General features: G+C 35.7%; 1 protein-coding gene across 1 annotated transcript in view; it reads left to right on the top strand.

Moving 5' to 3' along the window:
• The window catches only part of LOC107712928 (rho guanine nucleotide exchange factor 12-like), an 81,662-nt gene that overhangs the window by 45,389 nt on the left and 17,195 nt on the right, over positions 1–19,078 (top strand). Inside the window, exons 4-16 of the mRNA XM_016518329.1 lie at positions 6,929–7,027; positions 7,365–7,414; positions 8,999–9,056; positions 9,158–9,351; positions 11,073–11,192; positions 12,457–12,585; positions 12,693–12,818; positions 12,896–12,988; positions 16,283–16,393; positions 16,555–16,647; positions 16,734–16,776; positions 17,032–17,164; positions 17,306–17,443. Of these exons, the coding sequence (XP_016373815.1) occupies positions 6,929–7,027; positions 7,365–7,414; positions 8,999–9,056; positions 9,158–9,351; positions 11,073–11,192; positions 12,457–12,585; positions 12,693–12,818; positions 12,896–12,988; positions 16,283–16,393; positions 16,555–16,647; positions 16,734–16,776; positions 17,032–17,164; positions 17,306–17,443 (1,387 nt within the window). The remainder of the gene's footprint in view (positions 1–6,928; positions 7,028–7,364; positions 7,415–8,998; positions 9,057–9,157; positions 9,352–11,072; positions 11,193–12,456; positions 12,586–12,692; positions 12,819–12,895; positions 12,989–16,282; positions 16,394–16,554; positions 16,648–16,733; positions 16,777–17,031; positions 17,165–17,305; positions 17,444–19,078) is intronic.

Genomic DNA, 19,078 nt, shown 5'->3' on the forward strand with positions numbered 1-19,078 from the left:
AGCGCGTCTGATTTCGCTCCCCTAGTGATGTGGCAAAGGGATCTCATTATAATATTACCGCCCCTTAATTTGTAAGTTTACACCCACGGCACCGTCATTTTGATTTTGCAAGCCACAACGGTGTACTAGTTCTAATGCCATGGCGAAAGTCTGAGCAAAACATGCTAACTGTTCTGTCTTTGGCTGCACAGACGAGCACAGAACACTATTTACAGTCCCAGCCTCAGAGGAGACAAGAGAGCAGTGGATTTATTGATTTATTTACTGTATATTGCTGCTGTTAACAGATCTAAAATAAACATCCGATTTATTTCCCAGCAGTTTACCTTCACAAACATAACCGACTGTTTTTGTAACTTGTGTGTGTTTTTAACGTAAACTTGTGTGTGAATGAGAACTTAGTTTAGTACTCACATGCTGTGACAGTCGCTTTCTGTACATGTGCACTCTGAAAACCTTATATCAGAAGTATAAACTCATATGGTTTAAAACGCATGATTTCAGCGAGATAAACACGATAATCAGAACCAAAACAGATGTTTTTAGCAGGTCTGAGCTGTAATGGTGCAGCTCTATTCTGGAAAAAGGGGGCGGGGAGCAGCAACTCATTTGCATTTAAAGAGACAGCCCCGAAAAACAGCGTGTTTCTGCTTCCACTCAAAATAGGCATTTTCGAAATGATATAATAAATGATCTGTTGAGTATTTTGAGCTGAAACTTCACAGACACATTCTGGGGACACCAGGGACTTATATTACATATTGTAAAAAGGGGCATAATATGTCTCCTTTAAGTAGCACAGCTGTTTTCATCATTGATAATAATAAGCAATGTTTTTGAGCACCAAATCAGCATATTAGAAAGATATCTAAAGGATCATGTTATACTGAAAATGGGTGTTTTTACTATATTTTTTTATCAAATAAATGCAGCCTTTAGTGCAGAGACCTCATTCAAAAACATTACAAAAATCTTACTGACCCCAAACGTTTGAATTGTAGCATATGAAAATGAGAATAAAACAATGGAAAAACGAAAACATTAAGCTTAAAAAAGTGCAACATTTTCCGCCAAGAAATATTTTACTGCTTTAAATTTTAAATAATTTGAAAATGTCATGCTCAACATGACATATATTCAATTCAGTTCCAATTCAGTGTTTACCATAAAATAAAAATGAATGCGAACTGAGCCTGTCAAGCCTAAAAAAGACAACAAAAATACCACTAAAAACAGTCCACACAACTCGCACAGTACTTTGACTGAACTTTAAATTCACTAAAAATCCTTCCCTTCACCACAGCTTTCAAATTTCGTTTGCCTATTTGAATCAAAAATGTGCAAATGAGTTTTGATGCTGCAACATTTAGAGAAATTGTGACACATTTTTCATTTTTGAGTGAACTATTTTAAGCACTTTCTCATTTTGTCATTTTTTTTTTTTTACTGTTTACCCATATGGATTTTAAAGGGGTCATATGATGCGATTTCAATTTTTCCTTTCTCTTTGGAGTGTTACAAGCTCTTGGTGCATAAAGAAGATCTGTAAAGTTGCAAAGACTAAAGTCTCAAATCCAAAGAGATATTCTTTATAAAAGTTAAGAGTCAACCACGTCTACCTAAAACGGCTCGTTCTAACACACCCCACATGTCTACGTCACGATGTGAGAAGATTTGCATAACGCCGCCCAAACGTTCACGCAAAGAAAGAAGGCGTAACGTTTATTCTCGCTGTAGTATTGTTGTCGCCGCCATGTCGTGAAGGCGCTGTGTGTTTCGTTGTGAAAGCGAAACTACTTTGTTTGACCTTCCAAAAGAGGACGATATCGTCTCACGCTTGAGGTATTCGGCCAATCACAACGCACTGGATAGCTGGCCAATCAGAGCACACCTCGCTTTTCAGACCAATGAGCTTTGTAAAAATTGATGCGTTTCAGAAAGGCGGGGCATAGAGGAGAAACAATAATGTACAGTATGTGGAAAATAATGTGTTTTTTGAAACTTAAACCGCATAAACACATTTCATTACACCAAATACACAAAATAATGTTTTTTAGCAGCATCATATGACCCCTTTAAATGTTACTTTTATGTTTACATATGCATTTAGCAGACACTTTTATCTAAAGCAACTTACAATGGAGGAAAATAAGCAATTGATTACAGCGCCAAATTAGTATTTGCAGTATACAATGCTACATTTATTAGAAAGCTAAATTAGTAGACAAGCTAGAGCAGGGGAGAAATATAGAGAAAAAAAAAGAAAAGGAATTTATTTATTTATTGTTTTCATTTTTAATTCTTTCATGTTTTACTGCGAACAGCATTATCAAATGTTGATTCAAGACAAATGAACCAAAAGTGAGCAATATAAAATAGCCCATTGTCACAGTGTTAATGTTCACACTCCATGGGAATATATAATAGCAGTAAAAATGTGCTCTTAGTGTACTGAAGTGAATTTATCACACATCTGTGGATTAACCAGACATGACTGAAGTTATCAAATCAAGCACACCAGAGCCCAAGTTGCCGTGCAGTATGGATTTTAATTCCCAGCGCTTTGGACTAGGGATGTAATGGTATGAAAATTTCTTATCACGATTATAGTGACAAAATTATAGTGATAAAATTATCACGTTATCAGTATTATCACGGTTTTGTTAAAATGTGCTGGAGATGTTCAAAAAGTACCAACACATAAATCACTTCACCAAGTTTTATATTTAAAAATCAACAAACAACAAATAAAATGACTTTTTGATTGCATAATCACTAAAACAATAACATTACCAATGATGTAGTATTTATTTATCGTGAATTGTTCAAATCGCGGTAATCTAATACGGTTTTAATGATAATTAAAATATGAAATGGTAATACTAACCGTCGGGAATTTTATCATGATTTATCGTCAAACCGGTAATCGTTACATCCCTACTTTGTACTTGATATGGTTTTAGCGGCCTGGTTATACCATTATGTGGGACACCCATGTCATCACAAGCTCCGGATGACAGGACTGTAATCCCTCTCTCTTCCTGCCGTGGGGACGTACAGCTGTGCGGCCATCAGAGAGGGAAATCTCATTTAAGGATGGGGGTTTATTTTAGTAAGGGATCTAGCTGAGTCATCAAGGAGGATATACAGGGTGTGTCTCAGATGGGTCTGAGTCATCATTTTATAAATTGAGTCGGGAGGAAAAAGAAGCAATGTCTGTTGGTCATGGATAAACTGTCTCAAATTTGGTAAAAGTGTGATTTTGTAAACTCAAGTGATACTGAGATAATGTTTTATTATTGTTTTATCATTTTATTATTATGTATTATGATTTTTATTGTAAAAATCAGTCATTAAAATTTTTTTTTACCTTTTTCCCATTATTTTGAGTTAAAATCTCAAATAAATTAATTCGGCAGAATTCCACACATTACTTCCATATGGAGTGTATTTTTTTCAATTGTGTTCTTTCTCTTGCTGTTTGTATGTGTGTGTGCCACATGTTTTCTGCTGTCAGAACTGGCTGTTCAAAGTGTAGTAGCCGACGGAAGGCCAGAGTCCTGCGGTAAGGGTCACTGCCGCTGCTCTGGGGATTTGCTGTGGTTTGTGAGCGTGTTTGTGTGAGCCTCATTCGTTTTCTTTTATGCCCGCCGCTCAAACTTGGCCTGCACTGATTTCTTAGCATGTCTTGGTGTTGGGCTGTACCTTGGTGGAGCTGGACTTGCTCAAAGACATGTTTAATTGTTAGCGATCTGGAGCCTTTTGCATTATTGAGGTGGTGTGCTGTGCCTTGTCCTTACACACCTTAACCTTTCTGCAGTAGTCTCTTTCTCGCTGACTCTGTCTGGCTCTTTTCATCTATTCTGTTGTGAGTTCATGCCTTTAGTTTCCTTTTAATCTTACTTTACAGCCATCTGTTTGATGTAAGTGAACAGAATGAATGAACAGATGCTTGAAACATTTCATTCAAACGAGTCAATTCTTTGTGGTTAGTTGACCAAGTGCACCCAGCCCAACTAATCTTAAACTCCAAAAAATTATAAAGTTATATTTAATAATATTTAAAATGTATATAATATTATTTATCCAGAATGTATCAATTAATAAAATGTGTGCACTACAATTCAGAAATCATTCTAATATGTTTTTCTTCTTCTCAGGTATATTTCAAAATAGTTTAAAAGAACAGAATTTATTTGAAATAGAATTTACTGTAATCTTTAAACAGTTTAATGCCTGTCAGAAGAGGTCCTTCACAAGGGGATCAAAATATTTGGGGTCCTTGGCTTAAAAAAAACGAAAATCGCTGTTCTATGCTACACACACACACAAAAAAAAAGTTGTGTGCTTTTGAATTCAGTAATGGGACAATACTATTATGTTATAATTATGTTACTGCTGTATTACATTGAGCCTTTCATAAAAATGTCTGTATTCATCTGACATCAAAATCAAAAATCACTATCAGGCTCAGTCTCAAATTGAAACACTGAGTACAATCAGTAAAACAACTGAAATATTTTTTTCAAATGAATGATTCTTTTGAATCAGATAATGCATGAGAACAAGGAGTAATCATTCCAACAGCTTCTAAAAGCTTTGAAAGATGCATCCATTGAGTTAATTCAGGCCAGATGTCACATACATAAAGCAATATAATTCGGGCAAAAAGGCAGGTCATCTGGTCTTGTTTTATTGAGTGTAGTTGTCACAAATTTGCCATACACCAGTCTATCAAGTCCAGTATAATGGCTACACTCAGCCAGAGTGTTTGTGAATGTGTGAGGGTATGTGTTTTTGTGTTAGTAGCAAAAATGGAGGAAGATGCACTTTTGTAGCCGTCACACATGAATGGCTTAAGAGCTGCACCAAAGCATTTCAGCGAAACACATTGCAGACTGATCCAGTCTTGTGAGATACTTGTCTGACGTGTTTTTGTTTTTTTACATGTCCACTCTTCACACAAGCAGTGTCCATGTTAAAACTGTTAACAGACACCTGTCTACAGAGGCGTAATTTATTATTATTATTTTTTTGTGGTATACATATGCATTGGCAGATCCTGAATGACAGTATGCTTAAATTAAGAAAAATAAAAAACTCTTGTTATCTGTACTGAATAAATCTTAATTTGTATACTTTGTACACAAGTGTTTTGTATCTCAACAGCTCTTTCTAGCTGTATTATGATTTATTTCTTTGTAAGGACCATGATTTTATTATTTTAAACATGCATTTTTAATGGATTCTTTCTTGTTTAATACTCCATTGCTCATAGTTGATTTATTCTTATGTGATGGATTTATAGTGAGGGATTTATTCTTATGTGATGGATTTATAGTGAGGGATTTATTCTTATGTGATGGATTTATTGTGAGGGATTTATTCTTATGTGATGATGCTGGCACAGATATGCGTGCTTGATTGCGGGGGTATGTCTTAATTTACATCTAATTTGCTTTTCATAGTATTGTAAGGATATCTCACTTTATAGTCATCTTCAAATCAAAATCGATCCCATTTACTTTATCAATACACCTTCAAGATCCTATTGTAAAATGTGATTTAACATTTTGTTATTCCTAAGAAAAGGTGTCTGTAATCTTTCATCAAAATGTAATAACTGATCTAATTCTAAAACATCTTTCAGTTTTGACAGTTTTGCTAAATAATGATGATTTTCTTTTTTCTTGCTGAAAACCAGTTTTGCAGTGTGTTCCACACGTTGGCGGCAGTTTGCCCAATTCGGAACTCTGATTGGATGTTCAGTTTAGCAGCACAGACAGAGGCTATTCTAATGTTACGTTATCGTGTCCGAGCATTCCAATACGCAAATATTTTCTTAACAATATGAGCCACTTAAAATGAAGAAAGTTATCAGCATAACTGATGTTCAAAAGGGTAAGCAAGCACTGCTTTATTTACGTTTCGTATACTTGCATATATCTCATATCCTTGTTTCGTTTTCTTCTTTTGAATGACAAACAGGCTATAGATTTGCTGATATAGCCAGGTAATTCCTTCCACGCAGGAGGAGAATGCACGTGATAGTGCCAGTTTTTTGACACAAGTCAGCTTGGTGTGTCCCGGCTTTATTAGATTTAGAAATATGTCTGATTCCAGAAGTAAAAGTAGTTGAAAACACCATTTCATGCTTTGATATATACTAAAATCTTTCTAAGATTCTAAGCATATTTATATTGTGAAATGAGTCAAAAGTCTGTGGTCAGTATGATTCTTTTTTTTTTTTTTTTTTAAAGAAGTCACTTATGGTCACCAAGCATATGTTTTGTTTTTTTTCTTCTCAAAAATACAGTAAACGGTAAAATTGTGGATATTAGTACAATTTAAAGTAACTCTTTTAATATATTTGAAAATGTTATTTATTCCTGTGATGGCAAATCCATTCTTCCGTGTCAAATGATCCTTCAAAAATAATTTGAATATGATGAAATGGTGCTCAAGAAACATCTCTTATTATTAATCTACAATTTATTTGATTTATTTGAAATAGTTTTTTTGTGTGTGTGTGTGTGTGTCTTAGTGCCCTCAAACTTTTGAACGGTAGTGTATGTTTGAGGAGCTTTCTTACATTTTCTCACATGGACTTCCTGCAGTCACAAGCATGCCAGAAAAGAAACAGGTTTTTGTTGTTTATGTCGTTTCTAAAGCTCTTTCATGACTGAGTGCATCTGGCATGCTCCAGGCCTTTCAAGAAATCATTTTTGGTGTGTTTATCCACTGTCTCTCAGCCGTTTGATCTGGTTTTACATACCCACAGCCACTATACTGTATGTGACCAGGAATAACACAATCTTCTTTATCCAGCTCCTTGAGTGCTACTTAGCAAGTCCTCATCCTCTCTCTTGCACCCTCCATATCTTTCCATTGCTTTATCCCCCTCTCTCCCTCTCTCTCTGTCTCGCAGGGCTTGTGCAGCGTTGTGTTATCATCCAGAAAGATGAGAATGGCTTTGGGCTGACAGTGAGCGGCGATAACCCTGTGTTTGTACAGCTTGTAAAAGAGGGTAAGAAAGACACAATCCCTGTTGTTCATTGTCCTTGTTTTGACCTCCATAACATGCACATGCAGAAGAGTTTCACGAGTGACTTAAACACACACTTGTCTCCTTTAACTACCAAGGCATGGATAATTATCTGGTTGTGTAGCACCACAGCACAGTATAATTACTAACAGTGCTAAATGCATAGTTGCTTTTCCCCTAACTACAGTGAGACAGTGAAAATGTGTATTCAAGCTACTTGTGACCATCCTTAATCTGCACTGATGTCAGATGGTACCGTAGTATATTTTTTTCATTTCAGCAGAATGCATGATCTCTCTTTTTCTTGTTTTGCATGTAGATGGAGCTGCCATGCGAGCTGGTGTTCAGACAGGTGACCGGATCATAAAGGTGATTATCATCAGGGGCTCCACCTTGACGAAGTTCAGAATTATTAATCGGAGAAGTAGATTTTAATGTAGATTGTCGAGATTTAGTTCAAAATAAGCACAGTCTGTTATTGGGGCTTGTGTCTTTAAGCCCTGAGGCTACCATACACACATCCTCTCCAGACAGCTCACCTGATGTCGGCAGGATGTCTCTGGTGCTGTGCTCTGTCTCCTGCTGGCTGAATGGAGAATTATAGCTCTGCATATATCTCTGGCCCTACTTATTAGTTCAGAAATCATAATTATGATGTGACCTACACTACCATTTAAAAGTTTGTAGTCAGTACAGTTTTTTTTTGTTTTTGAAAGAACTCTTATGCTCAGCAAGGCTGCATATATTTGCTCAAAAATAGTGAAAATGGTAATATTGTGAAATAGTTTTTAATTTTAAAATAACTGTTTTTTTTATTTACCGTTTTCTACAGACACACACACACACGTGTGTGTGTGTGTGTGTGGGAAACGGTAAATAGAAAAGTTATTTTAAAATAAAAATTATTTCACACTATTACCATTTTATTTTTTTTATGTAATTTGTGCTTGTGGAGATAAAGCTGAATTTTCAGCAGCCGTTAATTCAGTTTTTAGAAATCATTCTCATATGCTGATTTGCTGCTCAAGAAATATTTCTTCTTATTATGAAAACTCTTGTGCTGCTTCATATTTTCGTGGAAGAATATTAAGAAACATTTGTCAGGATTCTTTGACGAATAGAAAGTTATAAAAGAAAAGCATTTATTTAAATTAGAAACATTATAAATTGTATTATTGTTATTTTTGACCAGTTTCATTTTTCCTTGCTGAATAAAAGTATTAATAAGTATTAAAAAAATAAAATAAAGAAATAAAAACATACTGACCCTGAATGGTTTTGAATGGTAGTGTATTCTCATATCATATTGGTCCGAATATTCTGGCCATTTTGACCAGTTTTTTTTCTCAGCCCAACAAACACAGGAAGCCTTTTGGAGCGCTGCTGTAGAATGATGGGAAATGTAGTTTGGTCATGCAAGCCTGTCAACTCATAAATGTATTTTTTTTCTGCTAGGTACCAAAGCAATTTTCATTGTTTAACTTGCACTAAAAAGTAACTGAAAATAAAAATGAATAAAAACTATGTAGACTTGTAAAAAAAAATACAAAATATAAAAAAATACTCAACATAATTAAGTCAACTAAAAGTAAAATACAATTTAAAAATACAAAAATAAAAACTTATTCAAAATATTAATAAAAAACTAATAGTATATAAGTATATACTGTATAATAACACTGAAAACAGTATAATAAGTATTTTTTAGCACATATTTTCATTGCTGGTACAGAAATAGACAGTAACTGGCAATATTGTTCTTAATGTTATGAAGCAACTTTTAAATATTGTTCTTAATGTTAAGAAGCAACTTTCAAATACGTTTATGTAAAAAAAATTTGGTTTATTAAGTAAATACAGCACAAACTAAAGACTAATGCAGCATTCTGGTTTAAGTAGCATCTATGAATTTAATTTAATCAATGTGTTTAATGTTTTGTTTTTTTCATGCAGGTCAATGGGACATTAGTTACACATTCAAATCATGTAGAAGTTGTAAAGCTAATAAAATGTAAGTAGCTTGTGTCTTTTTACTGAGTTTATAAGGTTATTCACATTTAAAATGAACAATACTGTACAGTTGTTGGTGTGTTTGTGTGTGTTTGTGTACAGCGGGCTCCTATGTGGCCCTGACAGTACTGGGGAGACCGCCAGGCCTGCCTCAGATCCCCCTCTCAGACGGCGAGGGGGAGGAGGGGCCTCTCTTCTCACTCACCTCCCCTCACTCCCCGGGGCCCATCGGTCCAGACCGCTCGTCTTCCTCCCCCAGCCCCTCGGAGCGCAAACCGACCCCTCTGTCTGTATGGGTAAGAGCTGATATACGGCCTTGATCTCCATCAGCCCCATATCATCTGCCTTCAGTCTTTCATAGCACTGTATGCCTTTTACTACAGTAACTCATGTGTTTCACTGGTTGTGTTTGAAGTGTCACAGCAGCAAAACAGCAACAGCAGTCACATGCTTTCATACAGGCAGTGTCTTGAACACGTAAGAGGGCTGTGGCTCTATACGAAAGTGATTTCTGGGTTACTGCAATGAGTACTTCCTTTCATAATGGTTTAAATTGGACACTGCCTTTCACTGTTCGAGTTTTTTTTTTTTAATTCAGCACAGATGCTTTAAATTGACCAAAAGTGACAGAAAATACATGTATAATTAATGTTGCAAAAGATTTGTTTCAAATCATTTATTTTCAAAATGATTTGAGTTTTCTTTGAACTTTCATTAGAGCTGCAAAATTTTGGATACATTGAAAATCCAGATTTTTTTATTTATTTATTTTGTAAATAGAGAGTGTGATTTTTCCACTATTCTGAAGAAAAGCATTAGACAGCCAAAATCAAATTTAATTTACTAGAGGTTCTGACAAAATGTTCATTGCTTCAGTCTATTAAAATATATTAATTTGAATTAAATTATTTAAAAAATATATTTGAATGAAGTAGTCAGTGTCTCATTTATAAAGACATTAGTTATTGGTTGAATCAGTGTTTCTAAATGAATCTCTTGAATAAATGATTCAATGACAAATAAGTTTTTTTTTTTACATTTTTGCCACCTACTCGCATAACGAGATAATCAATACAATACAATTATTGTCATTGGGAATAAGATCGTGTGGTTTTGAATCGAGATGCTCAAGAATCCTGAAATTAAGTTTCATCAAGAATCCTGAAAAAAAAATGTATCACGGTTTCCACAATAATATTAAGCAGCAAAACTATTTTCAACACTGATAATAGTAAGAATTGTTTCTTGAGCAGCAAATCAGCATATTAGAATGATTTCTGAAGGATCATTTAAGACTGAAGACTGGAGAATGACTGCTGACAATTCAGCTTTGCCGTCACAGGAACAAATTATACTTTAAAATATATTAAAATTGAACCCAGTTACATTAAATTGTAATATTTCACACAGTATTTTTGATCAAATAAATTCAACCTTTGTTGATCATAATTTCTTTAAAAGCATTGAAAAAATCTTACTGACCCAAACTTTTGAACAATAATGTATAATGGTTATCTGGAATGGACAATAAAAGTGTAGTTAAATCTACAAATCAAGACTGACCTGTGTGGATTTTTAAAAATATATTCCATTACTTTTTTCTTAAAGAAATTTATTATAATAGATGACTATGGTGCTGATCAAGTTGCCGTGCATTTTTAGCATATTTTTTATCAAGTTTTGAGAACTGAAACCCTACTTGAAATGCTGCTGCTTTGCAGAGTTGCTTAGAAATACAGCAAGAATACTGCGATCTATTAGTATGTGTAAATGTGTGCTGTATGTAGTACACATTCAGTTTAGAACCATTGGAAAGTATTGACGTAATTTGCTGAACTGAAGCTATTATTATAGACTGACTCGTGTGATTAGGACCGTCATTGCGCTGATACATAAAAGTGCACTTGTATCAACCACGTGATGTTGTGACAGCACTCTCTGAGTTTTCAGTCTCACATCCTCTATGACAAGAGACGTAAGAATGATCAGAGCCACTGTGATGTTTGATAAATTACAGGCCATGACGGAGGAGCACAGCAGGAACCCTACACCTAAACTACTGAAGGAAATCCAGGACGCCAAGAAGCACATTCCACAGCACCAGGAGCAGCTCAGCAAGCCCTCTGGGACTGGACAGGTACACACACACACACACACACACAAAACCTACCAACAAGCTGTGATTCAGAGAAATTCTCAGTTCTAAAATGTAAAAAAAACAAAAAACTGTAATAAAAAATAAACTATATATACAGTGGGTACGGAAAGTATTCAGACCCCCTTAAAATGTAATGTTTAAAATAATATTTATTTGTTATTTTTTGATTTGGTATAAATACACATTTCACACATTTCAAATACACATTTGAACTTGATATAATTTCAAGTTCATTAAAATTGGAATTGATGGAAAAGTTTGTTCATGTTAAATCATTGTTTTTTTTGCTAGTGACACTATATGTAACACAACATGTGTGGAGGCAACTGAGAAAATTAACCATCAGTTTACACCATATTTGCTTTTTAACAACTAATTAGTAATGCTCATAACATGAAATTTTATTAGTCAGTAAAACACGTGGAACATATAACATCTTATAGCGTATTTCAAACAGGAAGCCCTGTTTCATCTTCCATTGTACATTTAGATAGTGTAGTCTAGGGTTAACTAAAGCTAAAACCATACAAACATTTTCATTTACTGAAATAAAACAAAAAAACGAAACGTACTTTATTTCGGCTTGTTGCCAAGGCAACATTTCTCATTTTCATTTAGTTTGTTGAAGCACTAAAATAACTAAAGCTTAATCAAAGCTATATAAAAACACAACAAAATGACCAAAACTTGAACTAAATTTAAAATGACCTGACATGCATGATGCAACAATAAGATTCAAAAGACAAGCATTTTGTCCACACTAGATGCAAGTATCTACAAGACACAATAAAATCAATTACAAATCAAAGCCAGTCAGAAGAGCGTGTGGGCGGTCTCTCTCTCGCTCTGCAAGCACACGGATATCTCGCAACAAGTTGAATTAATACATAATCAAATTACAAAAAAGAAACCATTTTAATATTATACAAAAAACAACTAGTTACTGATCTGTACCAAGTAAAAACATTTCAAACGTAGAATTCCCTGTCACTCATTGCATTGTTGTCATGGCTGGTTAAGACAAAAAATTTAGTTAACATGGGTAAGATGCCTTTTTTGAGGTTTTTTTTTTTTTTTGAGGTTTTACATGTTGTTACATCAACAAAACTAGGCAAAAAAATAATAATTCCTGACCTTTGTAGTCTTCTATTCAGTACAACTAGTGGTGCGGAAATTACACTTAACATCCTGGAAATGTCATGATGTTGCAGTGCTAATAAATGTTTGTTTGTGTTTGTTGTAGGATGGCTCCTTATCTCCAAGGCCAGGAGAAGGAGAGCAGGAGGATAGAGGGGGAGATTTGGATCGGCCCCCTTCATGGCAGGGCGATGCTGGAATTGAGCCAGCGTGGACCAACAATACCACAGCCCCTGTCAGTAGACCTGCTTCCCGTCAGACTCCCCTTCCACATTTCACATTTGCTTGGATGCTGATTTATGGTTCCTTTGTGTAAAATTTGCTGTCAATTGATCTGTGCAGGTCACTCCCAGTCCTGTCCCAGAGAGTCCATGCCAAAGAGAGACCCCCTGCCACAGCCCAAAGACCACACCCCGAGACAGCCTCAACTCTTGTCCTTCACCGGATGCCGAAGACACACCTGACCTTGTGAGGGACCTCTTTGACCTCATGTCTTCATTTGTAGTTTCTCAGTGCTGTGCATAATTTGAATGTTTCTCATTTAGGATTCGCAGTCGAGTGTGGGGAGCCCCTCCACTCGTCCGGTAGCACACATCATTGGTGCTGAGGACGAAGACTTTGACACAGAGCAGGAACAGGTAGGGTTGACCGTGGCTTGGATATAGTCTGTACATTACCTTTTGATTTTTGTACTCTCAGGCTCTGCTTCAAACACTAGTGAGCTGCCTAGATATAACTCATGGCAAAGTTCTTTTTTGTTCTTAGCTTAGGGGTAAAACAAAGTTTGAAATACCTGAGCAGCGATATACTGCTTGCAAACATCCCAGCACCGCCTGTGCTGAGAGTAGTGTTTAGATGATTATGTAATATGTACTTCAGGCTTTCCTCTTAGTAACAAACAAAACACAACAAAATGACGGTGGTGAGAAAACAGCAGTTAAGAAAGCATCTGTTCATAGTGATCTGGATATGCTCTGCAATTTGGCACTTCAGGTAACTTAAGTCGCATCACGTTTATTTATATGGTACTTTGTTAAATAGATAGCTTTAAAGCAAGCAGCTTTACAGTATTAAACATGAAAAAAAGTGTATGACTTACAACATCAATTTTTACTATAAAGCAGGGACCCGTTCTTCGTACTTCGCTAACTCAGTTAGCTGGATTTGATTGTTGACGATTTGGCATGATCTTGGATTGTTTGGTTCTTCGAAGATCATCCCGGAGTTGCTGTCATAGCAACAGGTCCGTAAGCTTAAACCTGCTCGGGAGCAGGCTTATTTAATGTAAACAGGATTAGATTTTTTTCTTTTTTTAGGATTCTTTTTTTTTTTCTTAAAAAAAAAACATTTTTAACCAGAATTGATACTTAAAATCTGTCCGCTACCACTGCTACTTTTATTACAAGAGTACCCTACTAATCCAGGGACAATAATTTAAAATAATAATCATTTAAAAATTAATTTAAAGATAATATAATAGTGTTGTGTAGTCTTTAATACTACAGCCAGTTTTACTCAATGAAAGATTTATTCGTCATAAAATTATTACTTCAAAATTGTATTCGAGTCTTACACACATGCTATACAGATAATGTAGAGTCTATTATGGGTTGTTTCGAGTATCGATACATAGCCCCTTTTAAACCAATCCATGAACGTGCACTTATCTCAGATAACTCAATCCAGCCATACAAATCATCAACAACAGGTGCGTTCGAAGAACCCAATTAGCCAGATCCTGATTAGCGCGATGATATCATCTTGGATGTGACATTTCATCTCGGATGTAACAAGCGACGTACGAAGAACGGGCCCCAGCTCTCCAGTGTGTTTGTGTTTACTCGCATCTGACCACGACAGACTGAAGAGAAAAATTAACCGGAAAAGATATCTATTTCAAAGAAGTCAGAGCCGCAGAGCGCACATACCTTGCCACGGACCAATGTTATTTAAAATGTGTTTTCCAGAAAATTTGTGTTGCCAAGCTGTTTAAATCTCCAAAAACAAACTCCAAATGAACTTTGTTTTGATGAGATTTTATTTGAAATGATGTCACTCCAATTTGTTTTTCAATTTGCTTGAAGTATATTGGGGGCTCAACCAAGCAGCTTTCTGTTGGTCAACACAGCGAATCTTTGTGGATAACTGATGCGAAATCTGCAAATGGAAATCATTTGCCCTCACACAAAATTCCTGCTCGTGTGTATTCCTATTGAAATAACTGGATTTTGCCCACAAAAATTCATTGAACAACGCTAAAAGTTGGCAAAAAAAAAAGTTGGCTAAAAGTTCTCTTGGCAGGTCTTCCAGCCAGTTCTATCAAACCTTTACAATTAATCCAGAACGCGGCAGCAAGATTAATTTTTAACGAGCCGAAAAGAATGCACGTCACACCTCTGTTTATCAATTTGCACTGGCTACCAATAGCTGCTCGCTTAAAATTCAAGGCATTAATGTTTGCCTACAAAACCACCACTGGCTCTGCATCCATTTACCTAAATTCATTACTTCAGAGGTATGTGCCCTCTAGAAGCTTGCGTTCTGCAAGTGAACGTCACTTTATTGTGCTATCCCATGGTCATCCCATGAATGACCTGCCCAACTCAGTCCGAGCAGCTGAGTCCTTAGCCATCTTCAAGAATCGGCTAAAAACACATCTCTTCCATCTTTATTTGACTCTCTAACTCTAGCACTCTATTTATTTACTAACTGCTTGTTTTCTTAAAAAAAAAAATTGAAAAAAACTAACACTTGCTTCTCTAATTTTTTTGTATTCTATCTATTTGTTTTCTTTTTATTTATTATACAATTATAATTCTGACTTTCTGACTTCTGATTAACAAAAGCTTGCTCTATTCTTTTTCTATTCTATCTGTTTTCTTTTTATTATATGATTTAAAAAAAAAACTTGCTACGTGTACTGCATTAAGCTAACTGAGACTTGTTATAGCATATCATTGCTCTTTTGTTGATTTTGATTGCTTCCATTGGCCTCATTTGTAAGTCGCTTTGGATAAAAGTGTCTGCTAAATGTATAAATGTAAATGTAAAAGTAAAAGCTACTTTACATTCAAATTGATTTTAAAAAGTGTACAGGTATTTCAGGTTGCTCCAGTTAATGCGCATGTGCAGTCCAGTGCGCATGTCTGCAGTAAAATGATGATTGGCTCTTTTATTTCGAAGGCGGAACTTATTCTGCTATATTGCATGTTGCAGTTTCTTAATAGAGCAAGTGAGGCAAAGCACACGCACACCTGTAGAGATGCAAGTTGAAGGAAAAAATTTAAACCTAATTGAAAGAGAACAACTGCACACTCACTTAAGCATAGGCTATTTATTATCCAACGTTTCGGCTAGTAGCCTTTGTCAAGGTAGTTGATGGTGCAGTTTCTCCCATTCATAGTAATATGGGTGAGCCATGTTGGTATATATTTGTTTCAATCTGTCTGTAAGTCTTTGATCTTACAGGAGACATATTACACAATCTCCATCTCCTACTGGATTGATGCATCAAATAATTTCTCATTTGCTTAAAGTCACTGACTAACTTTTCTTAACGGTGTTGTGTTGCTGGAGATGACCACATTGCGTTATCAGGGTCTTTCTAATTTGAAATAGTGATCCCTCTGCAGGGACCCCAATCCACATTCCAGTTCGGCTCTACGCAAGTAATGCCTAAGAGTTCCACTTGCCCCGCTTTTCTGAGACCCTGCTTATGATGTCATCTTAGAAGGTAGCTGCCTAGGTAGACAGTTGATAAGAAGGAAGCTTACTAGCGTTTGGAACAGAGCCCAATGTTTATTCATGGAAAATAGCAAAACCTTTTACACATTTACATTCACAAGCCCACATTTAAGTTATGCATTAAATCATAAAGTTGAATAATATATTAATGTGTACTAGTAATGTAAGTTAACTCTTTCTGTCTCTAGATGAATGGCCAGTGTAGCTGTTTTCAGAGCGTAGACCTCCTGAAATCTCGGCCTGCTCACCTGGCAGCTTTCATCCATCATGTGGTCTCTCAGTTTGACCCTGCGCCGCTGGTGAGATCGATCACCCCTCTTACCCACAAACCTGGAATTTCCAGGAATCTAACAAAATGTTTATAAATTACTTTCCATGTTCCATGAATCTCTCTTGCATGCTTATGGCTTGGTCTCAGACCAGATGAGTCACATCACTTGTTTCCCTTCTCGCTCCGCAGCTGTGCTACCTCTATGCTGAACTTTACAAACAGACCAGCTCCAAAGAGACACGACGAATCCTCATGGATACCTTCTTCATAGAAAAACCAGCTGTGAGGAACTTTAAAGCAGTCTCAGCTTGTTTAGCTTGTGATAGATGATGTGGTTTCTGATTGTGTTGAATGGTTTTTTTTAACAGAGCTTGAAAGTAACAGTGCCCGAATCCATCATCGCTGACCTGGGTAAGTTCAAACCTCTAAATACTAGGGCTGTTATTTAAAAATAAAAGAACAAAATATATTGGCTGAATAAAACAACAATTTAACTGTCTGATATTTAGTTTTTTATTTTTAAACTAATCTGTATTTGCTGATTTATTGGTAAATAAGAAAAACGTCTGATTATCGATAATGGTGCCAATATACTGTGCATCTCATTTTAGTGGCATTTTAGTGTAACTTTGCATGACTTTTATACATGTGTTTGTCTGTGCATAGAACGGACTGCACACTCAATTAATGCAGAACGGAAGAGGCCGGAGCCCATCTCAGAGGACGTCCACCGGCAATATGTGCAGCAGCTGCAGGACACACTACTACCTGACATCCAGAAGAACCTAGAAGACTTCAGGTGAAATGCTCTCATCTAATACACACTCGCAAACAGATAAAGACCCCAACACGCACTCTTCAACTCCAATGTACCAGCACAAGTGTCAGTCAAAACCTTCTCCTCCAGTAAGTTCACTTGTGTATTATTTGTATGTTTCAGGCACAAGCGCAGTATGGGTCTGACCCTGGCTGAAGCAGAGCTAGCCCGTCTGGATACAGAGAGAATGAGAGACCGTGTGGCTTTGGAAAAAGAGCGATCCTGTGCAGAGCACATTATCTCTAAGATAGAGGATGTACTGTAAGTGCACTTGTCCATGCTGACATGTATGTGAATATACTTTTAGATGATGCCATTTGTTCTCTTGATAGGTTTCTTGTTCTCTTCTTTGTTGTCTCTCTGTGTATGGTAGTTGGTGCTCACACACTACAGATCACTACCATTTACATACCCATTTTATCATGTTTACAAAGCTCTTGTAGAATTTTTAAGATGTTCAGAATTCTATAAAAAAAATGGCAATATATCATATAGCTTTATTGGCATTCATGGTTGTAATCATATCTCACTGATAGACAACACTTAATTGCTGTCCATGACTTTAAATCTTGCACTACTCCCCTAACTCAGGGTGTCCCACAGGGCTCTGTTCTCAGTCCTCTTCTTTTATATAAATATACATGTTTAAGGAGTATGTACAAATATTATAGAGGTATATACTGTATATTTTCAAGGGACCAGTATGTAAACTGAGGTGTATATGCCTTCAAAAAGGTAACAGTTGACTCATAAATGTTTGCAAGGGGCTTTTTAGAAATAGAAATTAATGCCAATATAATGCTGGGGTAAGTACTATACACACTTTTAAATAAATAAATTGTTCCCAACTGACGAATTTAACAAAACTGATCAAATAAAGTGGGGAAAAAAGAGGTAGGATTTACTTTTCTTAGCTGTGTTCACTTCCTTAAAGGATAATGATGTCATTTTAGCCAAATTTGTTGATTTATAGAATATTACATTATTTTTAAACAGGTTATGGTAACAAGGTTTATGTATGACACATTGGCATCAGCCGACAGCCATTCATTGTTAGTAATTATTTAACAGGTTCCCATTTTACCCAAAGATTGACTAAGATTAAACCTAGACTGTTAAAACCCTGTGATGCTTGAGTATTAATTATTTTCCGCACAAACATTTGAATATGAATAATAGCCTAGAGCACATTTATATTAGGTTAACGCTGTGGGATCCGCATTAAAATAAATAAAATAATAAATAAAATAGATACAGTTATATGCAAATTGAAGGCTATTTGACGTTTTAAAATGATCTAATAATGGGCCGATGCTGCTCCAATTCGTTGATGATGTTGATCAAGATTAAATTGTTGCAGTCATAAACTTGTTTTAATGGCTCTCATAAACTTGTTTTAATAAATCACTTATGCATTAAATAATAAAGATACAAAACAGGTTAAGTTAAATATGCTGAATATATATTGTACGAATATTTATAAAATGCTAGACTGCGAATAAGATTAGTTTCACATTTTGCATCTGCATAACATAGTGAATTATTTTAACATGCAATGATACAAAATAAAACCACAGTATAGACCTACACAGTAGGCTATATCAGTCATCAGCAACGTGGTAAACATGCTTGCCTGTATGCATACAATTTAATATGAAGCGTCCGTAACGCAGTATATGGTTGATAAGAGCAAAGAATAGAGATGAGCTGTTGATCATAATTAGCATGGCTATAAGTTGGCTTTGTACAGAAAGTTTCAAGTTAATTGCATTAATAATTACTATATGATATAAACTTAATCTTTAAAACGTTATGGACGTGACACAGCGCTGAAGCATCCTGACATCATATATCTAGCCTATATAAATCCAAAAATCATCGCTGTTTAGACAAAGT

This window comes from Sinocyclocheilus rhinocerous, unplaced genomic scaffold (assembly GCF_001515625.1).
Source record: "Sinocyclocheilus rhinocerous isolate Xijiao unplaced genomic scaffold, SAMN03320098_v1.1 scaffold4011, whole genome shotgun sequence".
Classification (NCBI taxonomy): Eukaryota; Metazoa; Chordata; class Actinopteri; order Cypriniformes; family Cyprinidae; genus Sinocyclocheilus; species Sinocyclocheilus rhinocerous.